The 16,164-nt window shown below is 58.5% G+C and overlaps 1 protein-coding gene across 5 annotated transcripts; it reads left to right on the top strand.

Annotated features, from left to right (window-relative positions):
* The first annotated feature begins 1,276 nt into the window (after nt 1–1,276).
* Nucleotides 1,277–15,673, top strand: BRPF1 (bromodomain and PHD finger containing 1). Of its 5 annotated transcripts, none has more exons than XM_067303369.1 (13): nt 1,277–1,876; nt 3,099–4,058; nt 6,684–6,840; nt 7,966–8,097; nt 8,520–8,666; nt 9,659–9,971; nt 10,947–11,261; nt 12,618–12,905; nt 13,006–13,153; nt 13,546–13,682; nt 13,774–13,892; nt 14,799–14,953; nt 15,099–15,673. In XM_067303369.1, exons 1-13 carry the CDS (start codon nt 1,281–1,283, stop codon nt 15,280–15,282), a joined length of 3,651 nt encoding a protein of 1,216 aa, XP_067159470.1. In that variant the 5' UTR covers nt 1,277–1,280; the 3' UTR covers nt 15,283–15,673. The 5 variants fall into 5 exon arrangements, with proteins under 5 accessions (XP_067159470.1, XP_013815814.1, XP_067159472.1 ...); XM_013960360.2 differs by having other exon boundaries at nt 10,950–11,261; XM_067303371.1 differs by having other exon boundaries at nt 8,520–8,648.
* The last annotated feature ends 491 nt before the right edge of the window (nt 15,674–16,164 follow it).

Here is a 16,164-nt window from a genome sequence, read left to right on the forward strand (position 1 = left end):
CGCCGCCGCCGCGCCCGCCGCCCCGGCGCCGAAAGTGCGGTTGCTAAGGGCCGCGCGGCGCTTTACCCAGCGTCCGCCCCGCGCCAGCCGCCGCCGCCGCCGCAGCCTCCATTGTTGCGGCCCGGGCCCGGCCGCCGCCGCCGCCGCCGCCCATGGACCCGCCGCCCGCGCCCGCCAGGCTCCGCCGGTGACCGCGGCCCCGCGCCGGTGAGCGCCGCGGCAGGGCGGGCGGGGGCCGCGGCCGGGGCCGGGCGCTGCCCGCGGGGGGCGGCGGGGCCGGGGGCCCGGCCCTCCCTCGCCGCTGCCCCTCGCTTCAGCCCTCGCTCGGCTCCCCTTCCGGCCCCCCGCCTCGCCTCGCCTCGCCTCGCCGCATCCCCCTCTGCCCCTCGCCTCATCTCCCCTCGCCGCATCCCCCTCTGCCCCTCGCTGCATCTCCTCTCGCCTCATCTCCCCTCGCCGCATCTCCCCTCTGCCCCTCGCCGCATCTCCCCTCGCCTCATCTCCCCTCGCCGCATCTCCCCTCTGCCCCTCGCCGCATCTCCCCTCGCCGCATCTCCCCTCGCCTCATCTCCCCTCGCCGCATCTCCCCTCTGCCCCTCGCTGCATCTCCCCTCGCCTCATCTCCCCTCGCCGCATCTCCCCTCTGCCCCTCGCTGCATCTCCCCTCGCCTCATCTCCCCTCGCCTCATCTCCCCTCGCCGCATCTCCCCTCTGCCCCTCGCTGCATCTCCCCTCGCCTCATCTCCCCTCGCCTCATCTCCCCTCGCCGCATCCCCCTCTGCCCCTCGCCTCATCTCCCCTCGCCTCATCTCCCCTCGCCTCATCTCCCCTCTGCCCCTCGCTGCATCTCCCCTCACCTCATCTCCCCTCGCCGCATCCCCCTCTGCCTCTCGCCGCATCTCCCCTCGCCTCATCTCCCCTCGCCGCATCTCCCCTCACCTCATCTCCCCTCGCCGCATCCCCCTCTGCCTCTCGCCGCATCTCCCCTCGCCGCATCTCCCCTCGCCTCATCTCCCCTCTGCCCCTCGCCTCATCTCCCCTCGCCTCATCTCCCCTCGCCTCATCTCCCCTCGCCGCATCTCCCCTCTGCCCCTCGCTGCATCTCCCCTCGCCTCATCTCCCCTCGCCGCATCTCCCCTCTGCCCCTCGCTGCATCTCCCCTCACGTCATCTCCCCTCGCCGCATCTCCCCTCGCCTCATCTCCCCTCGCCTCATCTCCCCTCGCCTCAACCTCTTGCCTCGCCTCAGCCCCTCGCCTGCCATTCCCACAGGGTGACGCCATGGGGGTGGACTTCGACGTCAAGACCTTCTGCCACAACCTGCGGGCAACCAAGCCGCCCTACGAGTGCCCCGTGGGCACTTGCCGCAAGATCTACAAGAGCTACAGCGGCATTGAGTACCACCTCTACCACTACGACCATGACAACCCCCCGCCGCCCCAGCACACCCCCCTCCGCAAGCACAAGAAGAAGGGCCGCCAGGCCCGGGCTGCCAACAAGCAGTCGCCCAGCCCCTCCGAGACCTCGCAGTCGCCGGGCCGCGAAGTGATGACCTACGCCCAGGCCCAGCGCATGGTGGAGGTGGACTTGCATGGGCGCGTGCACCGCATCAGCATTTTCGACAACCTGGACGTGGTGTCCGAGGATGAGGAGGCCCCGGAGGAGGTGCCCGAGAACGGGAGCAACAAGGAGAACACGGAGACCCAGACCGTCACCCCCAAATCTGGGAAGCACAAGAACAAGGAGAAGCGCAAGGACTCTAACCACCATCACCATAACGCCTCGGCTGGCACCACTCCCAAGCTCCCCGAGGTGGTGTACCGGGAGCTGGAGCAGGACACCCCTGATGCCCCACCTCGCCCCACCTCTTACTACAGGTACTGTCGATGGCCGGGGCGTGAGGAGGCTCCTGGGTGATTCTAGCTAGCCCCCCGGGTCCTGAGGCAGAATTGCTCCCTCTCTCCGCAGGTGGTTTGTACAAGGCTTGCATAAATGCTCTCCGTGTGCCTCTCTTAGGTCCCATGGAATTGGCCGTCTTGTGGCTTCAGACTCGTGGAGCTGCAGTGTTCCTCTCTGGTTTTGAGGGGTCTCTATGCCTGCTGAGTTTTTGATTGCTTCCTATGTCGTTGCCAGCAATTTGATTGCTACGTTCTTTCTTTGCTGGTACAGCAGGTAGAAGTATAAGAAAATATGAGCGTGTCCTTCTGCCTTCCACGCTGTTCTTCAGAGATATTCTGAGATAACTCTGGAGTACCCCAGCACCAAGATGTAGCTACGGGATTTGTATATTGGCAAGCTCAGGGTATTTTCATTGTCTTACATTTTTTCCAAATGTGGTTTGGTAAGTTAAGTGGCCCAAAATAATCAAGAACTCAATGGAGGATTAATGCTGAACACTGGGGTAATACCTGTATGTCCATCTCTGCTGTCTTTGTCGCCATGTTGCCTGAGAAATCGGCATCATGTTCTAGGGGCAGAATATCAGTGTTATTTTGTTTAAGGTTGTTATAAAAGAAAGCCCCACCTAACATGTCGGTAGCGTCGTTTGATGTGATGGTGGGGGGTGTTTGCCATTAGCTGCTGGAACAGGAAACCAGGGGTTCTAGCTCTTTCCTCTACAAATATCACCTCACCCACAACTGAGAGTGAAAGGGGAGGGTGCAGCCCTCGTTGCCACAATTAATGAAACATTGCGTGTTCCATGCGGCCTTGTTTGCCAGCAGGACTGGCACTGTTGTACCTCGGAAATGAGGTCGCTGTCCCCAGAGCATCTGCTACCTGCCTGGAGGCTCGCACCATCTCCCATCTTGCACTGATGAGTCTCCAAGGTCTATAACTTGCCCGTCAGATGAACGTTATTTGGTGTGAACGCCCTGCTTTGTTGTGCCGAATGCACTGTTACGCTGTTGCTCTGCTCGACATGCAGCAGCACCTCCTGTTTCTGCAGATTCCTGCCTCTTCCCCTCTTTTTTTTTCTTTCCTGACTTACTGTGGCTGTAACGTTTAAATATCCCCTCAGCGAAGGCCTGCAGAGGTTAGGGTCCAGCAGCACTGAGCCCGTACGAGCCATATACTCACCTTCTTCTGCTGTCCTTCCAGGTACATCGAGAAGTCGGCAGAGGAGCTGGATGAGGAGGTGGAGTACGACATGGATGAGGAAGACTACATCTGGCTGGACATTATGAATGAGCGACGGAAGACTGAAGGCGTGAGTCCGATTCCCCAAGAGATCTTTGAGTACCTGATGGACAGGCTTGAGAAGGAGTCCTACTTTGAGAGCCACAACAAGGGCGATCCGAACGCCTTGGTCGATGAGGATGCCGTGTGCTGCATCTGCAATGACGGAGAGTGTCAAAACAGCAATGTCATCCTCTTTTGCGATATGTGCAACCTGGCTGTTCATCAGGAGTGCTACGGGGTGCCCTACATCCCAGAGGGACAGTGGCTCTGCAGGCGGTGTCTGCAGTCCCCCTCCCGAGCGGTGGACTGTGCCCTGTGCCCCAACAAGGGTGGGGCTTTCAAACAGACGGACGATGGGCGCTGGGCGCACGTGGTCTGCGCCCTCTGGATCCCAGAGGTGTGCTTTGCCAACACGGTGTTTCTGGAGCCCATAGACAGCATCGAGCACATCCCACCTGCGCGGTGGAAGCTGACCTGCTACATCTGCAAGCAGCGTGGCTCTGGCGCGTGCATCCAGTGTCACAAGGCAAACTGCTATACCGCTTTCCACGTGACCTGCGCCCAGCAGGCTGGACTGTACATGAAAATGGAGCCCGTCCGCGAGACAGGAGCAAACGGCACCTCCTTCAGCGTGCGCAAAACTGCCTACTGTGACATCCATACGCCACCGGGCTCTGTGCGCAGGCTTCCTGCGCTCTCCCACAGTGAAGGGGAAGAAGAAGATGAGGAGGAAGAGGAGGATGGTAAGGGCTGGAGCTCTGAGAAAGTAAAAAAAGCAAAGGCCAAGTCTAGAATCAAAATGAAGAAGGCACGGAAGATCCTGGCAGAGAAACGAGCTGCAGCACCTGTGGTTTCTGTTCCCTGCATCCCCCCACACAGGTACAACCTGCTGCCCTCCCTTGCTATGGAGAAATGTCTCTCTTTCTTTTGTCCCACTTTGCACACAGACGTTATCTTGTCGTCACTGTTGTTACCTTTCTGCACAAGTGCTTTTCACTTTGTTCTTGCGCAGGGATGTTCACGGTTTCCTCTGGGAGTCCTGCAGGGAGGCAGTGAGGTGTCGTTCTGCTGTTCTGTGCTGCCCTGTGAAGGTGTCTGGGCCCTCAGAGGGGCAGGAAATAGGTGCTGTTATTTTAACGGCAGAGAATGAGCTTGGCCGGACGTGTCAGGAAGCAACTGGGGGTTCCCAGAGCTCCTTTCCTGTTGTGCTGACCTCAGACACTGGAGTAAACTACTGGGGGGGAGGGGGCTGCTGCTCTTTCTGGTACTGCTTTTTTCTTCCTGGGACCCCGTTCCGGTTCTTTATAGGGAAGAAGGAATGTCCCACTGGGAAATTCTGTGCCTGGTGTCCCCTGTCTGTCTGTGTGGGAGTGAACCAGGCCCAGGAACTGGGCTAACCAGGCGGTTGCTTTTGGCCAAGTCCTGACGCTGAAGCAAAGAGGTCTCGATCATACGAGACTTCTGGGGAGATCCCTCTGCCTCGGTGAGCGCAGGGAGCAAGCGCTTAGCATTCGCTGGCCTTGCTCAGCATTTCGTGCTGCCTGCTGCTAGTCCCGGTCAACAGCCTCTCCCTCAGTGCAGTCTCAGAACGGGTCTCAGCAGCAGCAGCAGCCTCTGCCCTGCTGCGTGCAAGGGGCTGGATAGAGAGGAGCAGCCCTCCTGCTTGCTGCGAGATAGGACTCAGCGAAATTGGCTTAACAGCCTAAGGGCAGTGTAGACACTCATCTGGAAGACAGTTGAAGCTTTGCTAGGGGTCGTGTCTCTGTCATGTCGAACTCTAAGGGCTTCACAGGAAGGCGCAAACACCCTGTGGTTACAGGTGGAGAATAATCTGCTCCCCACTGTATGTGTTGCTGTGGTCTGATCGTTGAGCTGCTGTGTAAATCCTGAAGCCAGGACGTTTAAGACCCTTGCCAAAATTTATTGGTGTAATTTATAGCTTTGGATATTCTCGGTAGCTTGCAAAAGTATCTTCAGTCCGTCTTTAAGTCTCATTGTCATCCTGTGGCAGGCATTGCACAGTCGAAGCGCAGGTTGGGCAAGAAGGTGTTTGCCTTTGCGGGTTCTGAATCACCGCGCTCGAGGTGCGCTGAGCGCTGAGCGCTCCTCCTTCCTATGGTGTGAGATGGGAGCAGCAGGGGAGCTCTGCCAAAGGTGCGAAAGCCCGTCGCTGTACCTGCCAGCCGGCAGTCCCTGTCGCACGCATCTGTGACAGCTCAGGGGCAGGGGACCACCGCTTGCCTGCAGGTCCTCAGCTCACCCTTGAGACTGTCGGGGCTCCTGTGGGGTGGGAGGGGAGGTAGATACACGGAGGCCGTGCGTTTTGCTCTGTGGGCAGTGTCCCGGTGGCTTGCGGAGGCAGAGCTCTGCTAGAGTCGATGGCTTTTTGCCATGATTTGTTCATGGACTGCCCTTATGTTGTTCTTTGGAGTTGCTCTGTGACTGGAGCCTCTCTTTTTCTCATGTTTTGATGCGCTGGCAGGCTGTTTGTATGCGCTTGTGCAGGCTGTTTCTGTCTTGTTGCTATTATTGTGCTCACAGTGAAACCCACACTGAGATAGAAGCTGTTAACCTCACCCCAGGCCTTCCTGTTGGGATTAACTATTCTTCAGGGGCTGTTGCCAGAATGCCACATGTCTTCCTGTGGGAGCTGGGCCTGGCCAGAGATGGCAAATGAGGCTGCTCTCTCCAGCCTCGTTAGCTGAGACTGAGAGTGAGGCAGGCCGAGTTACCCTGCGTGAAGATCTGTCCTTGCAAAACGTGGAGATACAGGGGGTTCATGCATTCGACTCCCCACCAGCAGCAGGGCATCTCTTTCCAACATTGATGGAAGAGACTGTCACAGTCCCTTCAGGCTTTCTGCCACTGTATAGAGTAGGAAAACTCCTTTTGTTGTGTTTTGGGTTGTTTAGGGTAGTTCTTCATTACCTCAAATAGCAAGCTCTGTTCTGCGAGTGCCTACTGTCCCCTCCTCATAGCTTCCCTGATTTGTTCAAGGTATGAGCTCCCTGGAGCGCCGGAGTTCGTCTGGTAACATTCAAACAGGCCCTTTGCCATCTTGGATGGCCCTTAGTTGCCAACGTATAAACAGGGTAAATAATGGTTTGGGGACAGCAGTGTCGTAGTGCGTGCAGTCTCAGGGACCTTGGGGATGTGTTAAAAGGTCCAGCCCTTGATGGCCCTCTGTTATACTCCCAGTCTGGCTCACCATGTCCCAGGCTTTTGCTTGAACAGCTGGCAGGAGATAGAAAGGAAACATCTGTTTCAGAGAGGCAAGACTGAATGTTTCCTGACGTCCTTCTTTGCAGCTGTCTCGGCAGTGCTGCTGCCCTGCATAACTTGGCGCTATAGAAGCTGCTGCCACACGGAAGGGTGCCCTCAGTCTGAGGAGCTTCTCAGCTGCTTGCAGGTGGCCTTGCTGCTACGTCCCCCTGATCGGGGCTTTTCCTGCAGTGGGCTGGCTTGTTTTGCTGATTGTGTCTGTGGTTCCTCTCCCTTCTTCAGGCTCAGTAAGATTACAAACCGCTTAACTATCCAGAGGAAGAGTCAGTTCATGCAGAGGCTACACAGCTACTGGACTCTGAAAAGACAGTCCCGCAATGGTGTCCCTCTGCTGCGCCGCCTTCAGACACACTTACAGTCCCAAAGAAACTGTGATCAGGTAAGGGCTGCTTTTTGGGGTGCTGAGGGGCATCCTGGGTGTCTTTGCGTGCTTCCTGCATCTTCAGAGCCTTGGGCTCAAAGCATTCGCTGCATGTGGTGCCTGCAGGCTCAGAAAGGGGCCAGAGACGAGCTCCACCTCCCAGGTGAGGAAAGGGCAGCCCCAACTGCCTGCTTTCGCTGCTTCACCTTCTCCCCTGCTCCAGACATTCAAGGATTTGCCAGATAGTGACGCCTTTGGCAGCCTGCCACGGAAAGGGAATCCTGCCCTGTTGTGCTGCAGCACAGAAGTTAGCTCCTTCCTCTTTCCCGCATCTAGCTGGCAGCTATGGCAAAGCTATCAGAAACGGCTCTAATTTGAGGCCAGTATGTGAGAGGGTATTAAGAGGGATGGCCAGTGATTTCTAGGAATGCTGTCTGGAAGAAACCAAGGCCTCACTTCCAGTTTCTGAAACCCCTACAGGAGCGCTGCCTGCCTCGGCCTTTAGTCAGGGCCTCACAAATGTGAAGTCTCTGGTGCCAGAGAGGAAGATTTTTATTTTGGCTCACCCCTGGAGAGCTCCAAGTCTTTTTCTTTCTGAGCCCTGTGAAGACTGTGGCAGAGGTTTCCCTGCCTTGCCCCTTCTCACTTGAATTTGCTGGAGAAGAGTTGAAACTGCTTCTGCTCATCTTTTGGCTACAGCAGCAAAATAAAAGTCATCATTTTTCTGATGCTCCAGAACTGAAAGTACCCAGAGCTGTATTCCCTTTGCCTGCTGCTCTTCACCAGAGCTCAGAGCAGCTGCACAGACGCTGGTATTGTTGGGCTGCAGCCTTGGGCAGCTGCACGCACTTGGTCGTGTTAGGAAGAGCATTTCCAGAGCCTCAGGGTATCCACCTTCTGGCATCCTAAGGCCTTGATGATCAAAGAGCAAGTATTCAGCTGTGGTCAGAAGTTGGACTGTTTCTGTGCGTCCCTGTGTGCCTGTCACCCACTTAGCTTCCAGCAAAGGAACCTAGATCTTCCCTGAAACAGTGGGTCAGGCAGGCAGCTTCCCTTTGCCAGGGAGGAGCCCCAGCATGTAGCTAGGAAGGTGGAGGAGGGAACACTTCTCCTATGAGCTCATGGTCTCTGATGTTCCTGCAGAGAGACACTGAGGATAAGAACTGGGCCCTGAAGGAGCAGCTGAAGTCATGGCAGCGCCTCCGCCATGACCTAGAGCGTGCACGCTTGCTGGTGGAGCTGATACGCAAGCGGGAGAAGCTCAAGAGAGAGACGGTAACAATCGTTTGCCCCTCCTTGGGGAGCTGCTGGGGTGGGCATGAGCATGGGCTCTTTGGTGTGCTGGTTGATTCCTCCTCTCCCGTAAGCTGTAGGGTGCGTGCCGGGGTCGCCTCGGTTGTGCTGTGCCCTGCCGCAGTGGTTCTGAGCAAGGGTGGCTGCTGTGCAAGGCTGATGTGGGAAGCGCAGGTGCTGGAGCCGGTATCACACCTCTGCCCTCCAGAGAGGGTGGCGACGCGCAGACTGGCTCACGTTTCAGCAGTCTGTGTCCCCTGCATGCAGCCCTCACGCAAGGCGGGTGGCCCCTGGCAGCAGCTGGGAAACGTATCCTTGTCCTGCACAGCTGCTCCCTGGAGACCGTCCCTGCCGCGCGTGTGCCGGGGCCGGGGGCTCAGCCACGCTCTGTTCCTCTGTTTCAGATCAAAGTGCAGCAGGTGGCCCTGGAAATGCAGCTGACCCCCTTCCTCATCCTCCTCCGCAAGACGCTCGAGCAGCTGCAGGAAAAAGACACGGGCAACATCTTCAGCGAGCCGGTCCCTCTGTCTGAGGTAACAGAAATCTACGAAGTAAGAACCCCCTCCCCCAGATTTCTACTTCGCTCACGTTTCCCTTGCTCGTGCCAAGGGCTGTCCGTGGTGCTCTCCGCTCCTGTAACGCGCCTGGGCAGCCAGCGGGCAGCCTGGCGCTGGCTTGCTCGTCCCCGCAGCATTCACCAAAGGGCAGATGGGTGCAACGATGCCCTCCCGAGTGAAGCCAGCGCAGGACGGCTGAGCTGGCGCTGGCAGCTGCTGCTGGCCGGGAGTGCAGTGCTCGATCTGCTTTTCTGTGCATGTTGTTGGCAATTCCCCAGTGTCTGTGAGAGGTCAGGATTCCTGCTTGGGAAAGGGAGCATGCCGGCACTTGGACCCTTGGCAAACGGCACGCTCCTACCTGTCCTCCTGAGAATGCCTTTGCTGGGTGACAGACGGAGCACAGCACAGAGATGGGTTCGACCTCAGGATCATAGCTACTGGGGGCAAGGGATTTCTGGGAATGTCATCAGTTCACCACTTGGGAAGGTGGGAAAAGGGAGTCCTGGCTCTGCACAGCTCTGGCAGCAGGTCGGCACTGAGGTGTCTCAGCGGAGTTGGGGAGGAAGGCTGCATGGTCCCAGCCTGTAGCTGTTGCTGCCACCCTGACAGTTCTGTTTTACTTGTCTGCACTCACCCTCACCCCAAGGATCAGCGCTTGCAGCTTCCTCCCCTGTGGGAATCCCATGTAACGTTCTGGATTCCAGCTGCCGACAGAAAGGAGAGGGTGGGATGCTGACATGTGCACTGGAGCCTTTAAAATGCTTCAAAGCGTGTATCTGCTCCCAACAGGTTGAGTATGGCACATGGACTCCAATCCTCAGGCGTTACTGTTCCTCTAGCTGCAAAAAGCAGATGGCGTTTCCAGATGTGCATTTGGGCAGAACACCAGGGAGCAAGACCTGATTCCTCTAACAACTGTTTTCTTGGAGCAGGTAATGCTAACTGGTGCCTCCTAGGCTCTTAGCTCTGGCTGTTTTCTTATGCAGGTCCCAGACTACCTGGATCACATCAAGAAGCCGATGGATTTTCAGACAATGAAACAGAACCTGGAAGCCTATCGTTATCTGAATTTTGATGACTTTGAGGAGGATTTCAACCTGATTATCAACAACTGTTTGAAATACAATGCCAAAGACACAATCTTCTACCGGGCGGCCATTCGTCTGCGGGAGCAGGGAGGCGCCGTTCTCCGGCAGGCTCGCCGGCAGGCCGAGAAGATGGGCATTGACTTTGAGACAGGCATGCACTTCCCACACTGCGTAACTGTGGAAGAGGCTCAGGTCCAAGATGTTGAGGATGGTGGGTACTCATCCCCTGTCCTGGGGTACCAGGGCTACTTAGAGCTAAAGCCTCTGCAGAGCCAGGGCACAGGAGGTCTGTTCTTCTTGCTGCTTCCCATGGGGACGTTCGGTCTGATAGCTGGACCATGTGTGCCCGTTCCTCAAAGAGGTGGGAGCTTTGCTAGCCAGGTGTATATTGATCCCGTTATCTTGGTTCTAGACAGTTACTAGTCCAGGGGCTGTGTCCTGCCAGTCACTCGGTTGCTCTTCCTCCGCTTGGTCAGGGCAGAGGGCTGTCTGGGAAGTGGCCTCGCTGGCCAGCATTGGGGTACTGTCACATCCCATCCGCAGCATTTGGCCATGAGCTGCTGAGGCTCCTGCCGTGCTGCCAGCCTGGAAGGGCTGAGCCGCTCTGCTCAGTGCTGCGTGCTCCTCCCCTCTCTCCCCGAAGGCTTTGCTGGCTGGTGTACAGTTCCCAAAACCACTTAGCTAGACCCTGCTGGCTCTGTCTGACTGTAGTTTTGTTTGTCTCTGCTGGGCAGAGGGGAGCACCAACCAGGAATAGTTTATCGGAGAGGGATCCTCTCTGCTCCAGCATGGAAAGGGCCAGCAATGGATGCAGGGGCTCGGATAGTGGAACTCCCCTTTCCCTGCTCTGTAATGCTTCAGCGTTGCTTTGACTCTTGCTTTTCTGCCGTATCCTGTTAAAAACCTCTTTCTTGTTCCTGTGCCGTCTGTGCCCCAACTGACATGATCCCTGGTATTCTCCATGCTTCTGATGTGCCTGACTTCCCCAGCAGTCCTAATTGGCTTGCTTCCCACAGAGCTCCTTCTCCAGGTCTTTGGGGTAACTTGCCAAGCTCACAGGTGTTTGGTGCCACGTAAGCTATTTCCCTCCTGAGGGGAACCTGTATTGCCCCATGCCCTTTCATGTAAAGGATCTCCAAAGAGTTCCTGATGTCTTTCATCCACCTGCTCCTCTTTGTGCCCCCAGAAGATGTGCGGCTGCTGCTCTCAGAGAATCAGAAGCACCTGCCCTTGGAGGAGCAGCTGAAGATCTTGCTAGAGCGGCTGGACGAGGTTAATGCTGGGAAGCAGAGCATAGGAAGGTCCCGCCGGGCCAAGATGATCAAGAAGGAGATCACAGTCCTACGCCGGAAACTTGCTCACCCACGGGACCTGGGCCGAGATGGGCCGGAGAGGCATGGCTCCTCTGCCAGGGGAGTCTTGCAGTCACACAACCCCTGCGAGAAGGACCTGCAGACAGACAGTGCTGCTGAAGAGAGCAGCAGCCAGGAGACTGGCAAAGGTACTGGTCACTCCAGAATACTGCTGGTTCCGGGGGAACTGTGGAGAACCGCCCCCTGGACAGGCTGGTGAGGCTGCCCTGCCGTGTGCCTCCTGAGACCTGAGGGCCATGTGGGCAGCTCCGTGCGCAAACCTTGCTCTTAGCTCCTCCTCAGAAGCAGGGCAAACGGCCTCCCTGGAGGAAGTCCCTCATCTCCCATTCCCATGTGGGAGTCCCTTGGCTCCCATAGCGCATCCCGTAGGGGTGGGTGGCCTGAAGTTCCTGCAGAGTAGAAAGTCCGCACCTGCCCAAGCTCCTTTCTGGTGTGCTGAGCCGGGGAATCTGAGGACAGCAGCCTGCTGGGTAGTTTGTAGTGTGCCATGCCTGCCAAGCAGGGGGGAAGCCAGCCAAAGGAGGCTGTCTGCTGTGTCTGGAGCAGACGCCATATGATTTGTGTTTGTCCCTGGAGAGTCAGCAGGTTGGTGGTGTTTGCAGCTGTGGTCAGCCATTCATCTGGTGAACTTGCCTCCTGTGTGGCTGAGGAGCTGGATATCATTCAAGAGATTGAGCATTTTGCCATGAAAATCCCAGCTGTGCGATGTGAGGTGTGAGAAGCATTGTTTCTTGACGCCAGGCCCTGCCCGGATCTGCCTCACTGCCTGGTTTCTCCAGAGGCATTGACAGGCTTTCAGAGCTGCCATCGTTGTCCCTTCCTGCCAGGGAACAGCGTGGGGCACAGGAGGGAGTTGCAGCAGGGCTGGAAGTACTGACTGCTGAGCTCCAAACATCCGCTCAGGGCTGGGAGCTGAATGCTGACCAGCCGTGAGTTCCCCAGGTTCCTGGTCACGTGTGCTGGTGGAAGGAGATGCGCAGCTGGGCTACTTGGAGAGTACAGCAAAAGCTCCACCCCACCATAACCCCAGGCAGAGCTGCGAGGTGTCCCTGGGGCTTTGTCACCTTTGCGTCACAGTCCTGTCCCCCTAAGCGCTGGGAAAGCAGGCTTTTCCCCAAGCAGAGTATTTTAGTGTCATTGTCTTTCAAGGGTGCAGCAGAGATTCTTGGCTGCTGCCTGTTTGAACACATCATGGGAAAGGCTGTTCCTGCTTATCCTGCTTTCTTGACTTCTTTTTCAATGAGTTTGGTGTGTGTGAGGGCATCTGTGTGGCTGGTGGAGTATTCTTTGATGTCCCCATCCGCATTAAGCTCCCACCCTAGGTTTTACTGTCAGCAGACTTGATGGTTCGACCCTGAGGGCAAGCATGGCAAAGCTCAGGATTGAGACTTGTGAGGAGTTCCTGAGAAACTGAACCACTCCTATCTGCTGCTGCCTGACAAGTCCCGTGGAGCGCAACTGATGCCGCCTTCTCTCTCTTTCAGGTCTAGGTCCCAATTCTTCTTCCACCCCAGCACATGAAGTTGGCAGGAGGACCTCCGTGCTCTTCTCCAAGAAGAACCCTAAAACTGCAGGACCCCCAAAACGTCCAGGACGCCCCCCGAAGAATCGGGACAGCCAGATAACTCCTGGGCATGGGAACAGCCCAATCGGCCCCCCGCAGCTCCCCATAATGGGGTCCTCCCAGAGGCAGAGGAAGCGAGGGCGAAGCCCGCGCCCCAGCTCCAGCTCAGACAGTGACAGCGATAAGTCAACTGAAGATGCTCCCATGGGTGAGTGCAGCAGCTGCGCTCTGCGCAGCCGGGCCGTTGCAGCCCCGGAGGAGTGTGTGGCGGTGTGCTGTGCAGCTATAATGGTGTCCTTCTTCTGCAGACCTGCCAGCCAACGGCTTCAGCAGTGGGAACCAGCCAGTGAAGAAGAGCTTCCTGGTTTACCGGAATGACTGTAATCTTCCTCGAAGCAGCTCCGACTCGGAGTCCAGCAGCAGCAGCAGTAGCAGTGCTGCCTCTGACCGTACCAGGTACCGTGCCCTGCCTGGCTCTGGTCACACGGGTGCTGCTTAGGTTGCCAGCGGGCATCTTGCAGCCTTGAGCTGCTGCGTGAGGAGCGTATTTGGTGGTACCTCCCTCTTTCACCCTCCCGCAGGCCAAGTGGTGATAACAAAGTGCTAGAAGGCTGCGAGGCCTGGCCGTGCCTGCTGTGCCTTCTTGTACGTAGCACTGCTGCAGGTCATTCCCCTGCTGAGCTCTGTGGGCTGCTGCCCTTCGTGGTGCTGGCGGTGGCAGCTGGAGCTCCTGAGCTTGCTGGAGCTCCCTCCAGGAGCCTGAAGGCCGCCAGGACTGCCCTCTAGAAAACAGTTTCTGGAAGCTTTGTGTGACTCCTATAACAGCTCTGCTCTCTCTCTCCTTTCAGCACAACACCCTCAAAACAGGGTAGAGGGAAGCCCTCCTTCTCCCGTGTGAACTTCCCAGAGGACAGCAGCGAGGACACATCGGGGACAGAGAACGAATCCTACTCCGTTGGCACTGGGCGAGGTGTGGGCCACAGCAGTAAGTATCTTGGCTTTTTTTGCCCCCAGCCCAGCTTTTGTCACCTGGAAGGGACAAAGCTGACTGCTTTCTCATCCTTTTTTGGGCACAGTGGTGCGGAAGGGCATTGGCCGTGGAGCTGGGTGGCTCTCGGAGGACGAGGATTCCTCTCTGGATGCCTTGGATCTCGTGTGGGCTAAGTGCCGGGGGTACCCGTCGTACCCAGCGCTGGTGAGTACAGCTGACCGCACGCTCTCGGCTCTTCCCTGCTGCCCAGGGTCAGCGGTCTGGAAAATCTCAGCCTGGCGGTCTGGAAAATCTCAGCCTGGCGGGTTGCAAAGGGCCTGGGCAGGGCTCTGCGGCCCCACCGGCTCCCCCGCGCTCAGTGAGCCAGAGAGTTCCTCAGCCGGGGAGGGATATCGTGCTGCCAGCTCCGTAGGAAGGGATAGACTCGGACAGAGCCTTGCAGCCTCGTCGTCTCTGCGGAATGCAGCCGTCCTCCCTCCTCCCAACCCCGTGAATTTGTGGTTCCTTTTGAACCCTTGTGAACCGGGGCAGGAGTTGTACAATGTGACCGCTCCGGGCGGAAGAGGGAGGGAGGGAGGGAAGGCACCTTTTGTCTTTGTTTCTAGCTTGACCTGCTGCTACTTGTAACAAATGGGATGGAAACAAATGTGCTTTGCTCTGCTGTGCAGCAATACCAGTGCAGAGCATGGCACGGACATGTTAGCGGAGGGTGTTTATATATAATCCTCAGCTCTTTTCCTGCCCGCTTCCCAGAGATCGTGCAGGCCTTGGCTCCCATCACCGGGCTGCTGGGCCCACGCCAGGGCAGAATTACTGGGTGAGGTTTTCTGGTCCCTTAAGGGGTGATTAACCTCCGCTATTAGCACCTTCCCAATCCCTTAAAGGGAGCTTGAAGGTGGCCTGACGTCACTGTGGAAAACACCTCCCCGAGGGAATCAAAGGCCAAACTCTGGTGCTGGCAAGAGGGCTGTGACCCCACAGGCAGCGCGGCACAGCGCAACTGCAGCCTCCTCCCCGCAGACCGCGTCTCCGCAGCGCCTGGCCGGGTGTCTGCACGCTCGCCCTCTCTTCCTCTGCGCCACGCAGTGCCCGAACTTGCTCTTTTGCCAGATCATTGACCCGAAGATGCCCCGGGAAGGCATGTTCCACCATGGAGTCCCCATCCCCGTGCCCCCCCTGGAGGTGCTAAAGCTGGGAGAGCAAATGACTCAGGAAGCACGCGAGCACCTGTACCTCGTCCTCTTCTTCGACAACAAGCGCACTTGGTAAGGGCTGGCCTAGGGCATCTCCCGAGGGCGGGGGCGCTGCGGGAGGCTGGGGGCTGGGCCCGTGAGAGGTAAGGGGCTGGAAACGGGGGCGGCGTGCAGACGACTGTAACCCTCAAACGAGGCGGCTTCCCTTTCCCCGCAGGCAGTGGTTGCCTCGAACAAAGTTAGTGCCTCTGGGGGTAAACCAGGACCTGGACAAGGAGAAGATGTTGGAAGGCCGCAAGTCAAACATCCGCAAGTCGGTGCAGATCGCCTACCACCGCGCCATGCAGCACCGCAACAAGGTGCAGGGCGAGCAGAGCAGTGACTCGAGCGAGAGCGACTAACCCCGGCTGCCGCGCCGTGACCGGACTCTGCTCACCGCTCCTCCGAATCTCAGGGCAAACGGGGTTCTCGGGCCTGGGCCCTAGTGCAGCGGGTCTGCACAGGAGAGGGAGCCCTGCCCGCCGCCGGGCCGGTCGGCGGCAGCGCGTTGCCCCCCGGCCGCAGCACCGGGCCGCCTGGGCCGCCACGACGGGCGCAGGTAGAGCTTTAGCCGGCGGCAAAGCGCAGGGCGCCCAGCGCCGCCTCGCACGCTCGGACCACCGCCCTCCCCGCAGCCGGCCCGGGGGGTCCTGCCCCGCGCGGGGGCTGCTGGCTCCGGCCCCGCGCTCACCCGCCCTCCTTGCCCAGCTGCTCTCGTGCTCGGTGCCCCCGCCAGCGCCGTCCCTGCCGGCGGCACCGTCCCTGCCGGCGGCGCCGCTGCGGGAGGCAGAACCCCCTGGTCACGCAGCCCCCTGCGCCCGCCGGCTCTGTAAATACTGTACAGCAGGGGCCGGGTTAAATTATTCTCGCTGGGGCCCGTCCCCACGGCCCTCCCGTTTGGGGTGGGGTGGCCGCGGCCCCCTGGACCCGGCCGCGGCCCCCCGGGACCGCTGCAGCCCCCCGGCATCACCGCGGCCCCCGGGGCGGCCGCGGCCCCGCTCCCGCCGCGCACTCGGATACTGTAGCTTGGCCGCGGCCCCGCTGCGCCCCGGACTCGCATCTCCCCCGCGCTCGGGCGCTGTTTGTATTTATTTTGAAGGAAGAAAAATCTATCGATTCTTAGAAAATAAACCCGCCTCTGTGCAGCCGGCGCCGCCGCGGCCACGTGCTGCCCGCCCGCCGCGCTCCCGCTTCCGGCGCTCGGCCACAGAGCAGCCGGAAGCGAGCCAGAGCGCCGACCGCGC

This window comes from Apteryx mantelli, chromosome 12 (genome assembly GCF_036417845.1).
Source record: "Apteryx mantelli isolate bAptMan1 chromosome 12, bAptMan1.hap1, whole genome shotgun sequence".
Taxonomy (NCBI): domain Eukaryota; kingdom Metazoa; phylum Chordata; class Aves; order Apterygiformes; family Apterygidae; genus Apteryx; species Apteryx mantelli.